The sequence below is a fragment of the Protomyctophum bolini genome (genome assembly GCF_963924005.1).
Source record: "Protomyctophum bolini genome assembly, chromosome: 8".
NCBI classification, from domain to species: Eukaryota; Metazoa; Chordata; class Actinopteri; order Myctophiformes; family Myctophidae; genus Protomyctophum; species Protomyctophum bolini.
The window spans coordinates 39,312,942-39,319,766 of NC_137869.1; the positions used below are offsets into that span (position 1 = coordinate 39,312,942).

At 45.9% G+C, this 6,825-nt stretch overlaps 1 protein-coding gene across 3 annotated transcripts; it reads right to left on the reverse strand.

Annotated features, from left to right (window-relative positions):
• Positions 1-2,478: 2,478 nt before the first annotated feature.
• s1pr3a (sphingosine-1-phosphate receptor 3a) lies at positions 2,479-6,326 on the reverse strand. Of its 3 annotated transcripts, none has more exons than XM_080771287.1 (2): positions 5,989-6,326; positions 2,479-5,284 (listed from the first exon to the last, which is right to left on the reverse strand). In XM_080771287.1, exon 2 carries the CDS (start codon positions 5,136-5,138, stop codon positions 3,882-3,884), a length of 1,257 nt encoding a protein of 418 aa, XP_080627413.1. In that variant the 5' UTR covers positions 5,139-5,284; positions 5,989-6,326; the 3' UTR covers positions 2,479-3,881. The 3 variants fall into 3 exon arrangements, with proteins under 3 accessions (XP_080627413.1, XP_080627412.1, XP_080627414.1); XM_080771286.1 differs by having other exon boundaries at positions 5,960-6,326; XM_080771288.1 differs by lacking the exon at positions 5,989-6,326 and adding an exon at positions 5,803-5,937.
• Between the last annotated feature and the right edge of the window lie 499 nt (positions 6,327-6,825).

Genomic DNA, 6,825 nt, shown 5'->3' on the forward strand with positions numbered 1-6,825 from the left:
ACGCCCACACACAAACACCTACACAAATGCAGCGCGCGCGCGCACACACACACACACACACACACACACGCACGCACGCACCACGGCAGAGTAAAAGCCAGGATCATGGCGCGGCGTAGGGTGTTGTGATTCTCTTGTCCTCCGTCGTGTTCGCATTAGTCATATGCAAATGGACATTGTGCCGGGAGAATGACACAAATCCACCATGTCTAAGTCCTCAAAGAAGGCCCGGCGACGCCTATTTAGTTAACATGATTTATTAAGGTGTATGACCCAGTTAGCGCATTGCAACTGTTTATGATGGCGGCTCGGCAGAGGCCAATGGTGAAAAGGAATTGACGTTAGACTATTTATGAACATAAATACCGTATAATATTAAATTCAATTTAAATGTAAATTGTCTTTTGTATGGAAATTGTAGATTGTATTTCAGCTGTATATTGTATGTCGACACATATCTGCTATAGCCTACAGCATGAATTCTCCTAGCAATTTACAAATGATTTGTACATTTCTGTTGCCCCTTAAGACATCTTTATCTAAGGAAGATGATGATGTTAAGTAGAAGCATGGAGAGGAGGCAGTCGGAGAGGTTAAAGTCAACGCTTTGATGTCCCGGATGTCTTTTAAGACCACCATCAGTTGGGACAGAACATACGTCACTCACTGCAATGTTCCAGGCAAAGCCTACATTGGCCTTTAACCCATTCTGACCGGGCACCCGTTTTGGTGTTAGCATCATGTTATGCTTTAGCTATTGAAAAATAGCAGATCTACAAGCTCATAGCGCGCCACTGAGTGGCGCGCTACGAGCTTGTAGGTCTGCTATTTTTGAAAAATCGAAGAACGACTGACATTTTTTAGAATCTGATCTCAGGTCAGAATGGGTTAATCAGACCAGTGTGTGTCCAGTGGAAACCTCGTATGAATCTGATCTCAGGTCAGAATGGGTTAAGCTGCGGCGCTTCAGCACGTATACCCAGCGGTTAACTGACATTCTCCTCAGAATTGGCGCTGGGGAGGAGAGAGACGAGGTGAGCCTGAAATGCCAGACTGTCAGTGCTTATCGGATCCCGCCAGTTGAAATGTCACATGAACGACAACATACCCTGGTACAACAATAGGTCATCCGTTCGTCAGGTAGTAGCCTATAAATTAAACCCCATTGCGGTGGCAGTTCAAACAAACATCTATTGCTGTGGCATATTAATAATAATGGTCTCTCTGTACAAATATGGAGAAAGTACAGGTTGTGTGTGTGACCTCACTGAGCTCAGACTTAGCTCAGCGTCTTGTTAAGTTCTCCCCACACTTTCCTCTATAATTTACCTCGAGATATTTTATCAATTTATGCTGCTATTGTTTGAATACATGTTTAGACTGATTGTAAAGACCCTTTTAAACGTCCAGTGACATATTGCGCTTGCTATATATAACTATTAGCAATGAAACTGGATAAAAGCCACAAAGCTAGTTTCTCACAGGAAAACGGCGTGATAAAGCTCTCTGAGGCAAAAAGCCATTGTGAATTATTTCTTCTGTGGCTTGTTTTTGGCTTACTGCCACGATGAGGTATGCAACATGAGATAACACAGTTAGTTTAGTGGGTGCTATAGACAGTTGAGATATTTTCCTTTTTGAAACATCAATTCCCCCTCCCAAGATAAGAAGTATTATAATTACTATCCCCACACAGCTGGTGTAGGAAACATCAAGCTCCCCGTATTAAATTGCCATGAGTGGAGCAAATTCAACCTAATGAGATTCCTCTTTATTTGTCTAGATGGCATGTGATAGCGTGACAGATTATTTGACCCCGTCTATATCAATGCACATGCTTACAGTTTATGGTTAAATATTATCCTTAACCTGACTGCCGTATATGAGCCGTCATCTTACACAGACAGCAAAACATAATATGGATTAAAATTGTGTATATTTCAGTAAACTGTTGCAGCTTAGAGTAGACATTTCTGTACAAAAACACAGGATTGGATCTAATTATCCATACAGGTTTGTGCCAACAAATAAACGAGGCTTGGACCAGTGAGAGCAGATATGTCGATGATCTAAAGGGTTAAAAAAAAAATCACACCAGTGTGAAGTGAGGGGCGCTCTTATCATCGTACATCATCATACTCATTCTCGGCCATAATCAGAATTTGTGTCCTCACCTTCGTCTTCAATGTTAGCGTTACGCAACGTTTGTGTTTACACAAACACTCAAAAGTGTCCATTCACTGTCAATGGGATGTATTGTTTGTGTAGAACAAAGGTTAGGTTTAGGTGTGCTGCCCCGTGGGAGGTTAGGTTTAGGGTGAGGGTTTGAGATGGTTTGTAGTTGTAGACTGGTCTAACCAATGACTAGTCTAAACCAAAAACTGTCTAAACTAAGTACTGCACCCAGTCTGTGCGCACACACCAAAAGCTGGACATAGGAAAAGGCAAACTAAAGACACATGAACATCTCATGAAAAATGTATATGTATATTTTTTTATTTTGTTTGATATGTAATGGTGTTGGGGCACTACACAGCCCAGGATTGAAGTATCATTTACAGTCTACTGGCGGTTAAATAATTCAAATCCAACACCCCCTACTCACTAGTGGTTAGTGGAAGTGCGAGTGGCGTCTCGGTGCGCTGTGGAGAGGTCCGCGACATAGCTCCCGTTCACAGTTACACCTCAAATCATAACAAAATCAATATCCAACTCCCTGTACCATGACAGATTTTATGCACACAAGGCAAAAAATTATACCACACATGGTTCGTAATACTGAAGGTTTTCATGGAAAAATAAATAGTTTACACAGACATATTGAAAGAGAAGCTGCAGATATTTTTTTTTACAATACATACATAGCACATGCAATAAACAGTGCCCGTAATTTAGTTTTCTTTTAAAAGAAAATATTTTTACATTTTATTTTTTTAAAGAAAAGCATGATTATTGACACGCAACGCACAATTAAATTATGGTCTGTCATTACGTTGAAGCACAATCGAGGGTCATTTTCACAGACATAGATTAAGCCATGTCCTACTGTACCTACTGTACAGAATGTAGATACTTTTGGCCATTGCTTAATCCAGTGGTTTTCAACCCTTTTCATATCGAGGTCCATTATTTATTCAGTATTTCAGCCAACGGACCGCCATCTGATGAGATTTAGCTTTAACCAAAACTTGCGTCGTGTCCACAATTCCATGCTGTGTTGATGTTTGTACCATAGGAGAGATAACAGGCAAACGTTGATCAAAATAACAATTATGTAATTTATTTTACATTCTCTAACTGTGTAGACTTCTTGTATATTCAGTAATGCAGTTGTTTACAAATAATTTAACTCTTGAGAGTGTAAAATATGAAACCGAATGGACCCAGAAGGGTCCATTTTGTTTCATTTTTCATTCTCAAGAGTTAGAAAAATCTATTAAGGGTCCATTTAGTTACCAACTTTCCATCATTTAGCTGGGGACCACCTGGAACCCCCTCAAGGACCACTGGTGGTCCCCGGAGCCGCTGGTTGAAAACCACTGGCTTAATCCACCCAAACAACCTGCTGAACACATTCCATAATGAATTTGAACACAAACGTGAATGAATGTGTGTGAGGCTCTTCTCAATGACTCCGCAGCGGTGAATAATATTGTAGTTAGTTCTACGTATAGTGGCTTTGTGTGAGCGTCTTCGTTGTAAATTAACCCTCCGTTTGAAGCAAGACAGCTTCGTGGACCTGCGTATAGCTGAAAGCCCCAACGCCTCTTTGTGACTCACTCTTTGCCATGATACGGACGACAGTTCAGAGAGTGTCTTATACAACAGGAGAATGGCATCGGATCAGCTTTTCCACACACACAACCGCTCGGTATTTTGAGTCAGAACTTGCCGAGGGAAGGCAGAGCCCCGGCCTTGACCAGGACGGCCGACAGCAGGTCGGCCGGCCCGGAGGGGTGGTGGACCGCGGTGGGAGTGGACTGGTCCATATTGTCATAGTTATGCTTAATGTCGGAGTTCAAAGACGTGGGCACCTTCCCTCCTCTGTTCAAGGTGGACAGAGGAGACGTGGGCACCTTCCCTCCTCCTCCACCTCCACCACCCAGGCTGGTCTTGCTGTTCTCCGCCGTGGGGATGACGGTGCCGCCCAGGTGCGGGTTGCCGCCGCCGCCGGCGGCCGCGCCGGGGCTGTGGATGGCCGAGGACTCCGGGTTGGACTGGCAGCAGCAGAGCAGCCGGAAGAAGGCGGCCCGCATCTCGCGGCTGGACAGCGTGTAGATGAGCGGGTTGAGCGCCGAGTTGAGCACGGCCAGCGCGATGAACCAGTCCACCTGGTAGAGCACGGGGCAGTCGTCGGGCCGGCAGCCCACGTCCAGCAGCAGCAGCAGGAAGAGCGGCGCCCAGCACACCACGAACACGCCCAGCACGATCACCACGGTGCGCAGCAGCGCCAGCGAGCGCTCCGACGGCCGGCTGCTCACGCGCCGGCCGCTGGACGTCACCAGGCGGTAGATGCGGATGTAGAGGATGACGATGGCCACCAGCAGCGCGCTGAACACGCTGATGCAGAAGGCCACGTAGCTCTTGGCGTAGAGCGGCAGCACGGTGGAGCAGGAGGGCAGGTCGTCGCGGCAGTTCCAGCCCAGGCTGGGCAGCGCCGACAGCAGCACGGACACGGCCCAGCAGGCGCCCAGCAGGCCCAGCAGGCGCCCGCGGCCCGCCGTCTCGCAGGGCCGCAGGCGCACCATGGTCATGTGGCGCTCGATGCCGATGGCCAGCAGGCTGAACGTGGAGGCGCTGAGCGCCACGAACATGCTGCCCTCGCGCGCCAGCCACTGCGACGGCGTCAGGAAGAAGGTGTTGCGGCCCGACGTGAAGATGTTGACCACGTAGGCCACGCCGGCCAGCAGGTCGGAGAGCGCCAGGTTGCCGATGAGGAAGTACATGCGGCTGTGGAAGCGCTTGTTGCGCCACAGCGCCAGCAGCACGGTGACGTTCTCCAGCACGATGAGCGCGCAGATGAGCAGCAGCACGGCCTTCTTGCAGGCCTCGCTCCGCCGCGGCCGGTCCCACTTCCCCGAGTGGTTGTAGTGGGTGACGATGATGGCGTTCATGCCTTCCTCCACCACGTTGCCCATGTTGACCTGCCTGCCTGTGGCCTGGCCTTCCTCGGTTCACACAGCAGAGGGCGCCACAGCACTGGACACGGTGGAGGGAAGCGGGGCTACTTGGGCTGGCAGCGATGCCACTTGCATCTCATCACAACACAGCCTCCTTCAAGGATCTGTCAATATAACGCAGCACAAGAAGAAAAAAAAAGAACAGGCTATTATATTTCCATTGAATTGCTTAAATTAAAATCAATAGCCTATTAATTTGTTAATTTTGAGGCGTTTATAACATTTAATTGAAGAGTCTGAGTGAATATTAATTAACTGAGAACAACTATACACTGATGGTGAGAGTAGCCTTAGTTGCCCTAAAACTTTGAACACACAACAGCTTTGAACAAATTCAGTAGACTCAAGTTTGCTGTTTTTAATTGTAACACCATGCTATTGATGTTATCATGTTTATGATACATTGTTTGATTAAAGCATTTCACATCGTTCAATTAACCCGCAGCCAACAACGAAAACAAAGTTTAAATATTGGCTAACTATCATATTTTTTAAACATAACCAAAACTCAATTCATTGTGTACGTTAATTGTAGCCTACTGAGCAATAAGTCACTGTTCACATAAGCACCATTAACGTATATGAAACTGCCGAGCAGTTGTGGTAGTTTGAGTAGCCTTACTGTTTGAGAAGTCTGTCTGGAGCCAGCTGCAGCTTTCTGTCTTATTTCGTGGGAAATCGTGATAATGACATAACATTGTACTAAATCTACACCAATCTTGTTTAAACGAGTTGGTTGCCAAAGGCTATAGTAGAAGATGTGACAGGCCCAGGCCTACCTGTTTGGGTTATTTGGCTGTAGCCTTACTTTGATATTACATCCCAGCAGTAACTCCACGCAGCGACTGGAACATCGATTCCTCTTGTGCGCTCATAAAATAGAAGTTGGTCCTCCATGCGTCTCCAGTCCAACATAAAGTCGAAATTCCATATCTCGTCCTTATATGAACGCAGAGCCGCTTTTACGCCGTTTTTCAGGTCGTTCTCTGAGCTGTCGATCGTATGTAGGCTATAGGGGTTAAGAAGCTGAACTTTTCTAGCGGACTTTTCTTTTCTCACTCGCTCCACTTTACTCCACTCCACGCACGGTGACTTCACTTTATCCCAACTCTCTCTCTGACTGTACCGTCCCGCTCTCACGCCACCCATCTGGTTACGGGGCGGACCCGTCCCGCATCCCTCTCCATGATGCAGTATAACCCTCCACTGAGCAGTTATAGACCAATTATGAGTCAGGACTCAGGAGAGAGAGAGAGAGGTCAATGCACACTTTGTCATGCTGAAACGTTTTTTAACGGACTTTTTGTTTATTTACTTTATAGAGTAGACTAGATTGCTATAAATAAATGTAGGCTATATATATATATATATATATATATATACATCAGTTACATCATCATAATCTTTCAACATTTGACTATGTCATTAAAATACCTTAAAGTTGTAAAGGTGTCGAAATAATTTTAACCCCCCCCCCCCCCCATTCTGTGTTGCCTAGAACTGGAGGTCTGAAAAAAAAATCTGAACATCTTTGAATTACATCTTTGCATGTCACTGAGATGTACTTCATAATGTTACTGATTTCTTTCAGACCTCCGGTTCTAGGCAACACAGCATGGGGGACTTTTAAAGCTTTTTGCCTAAT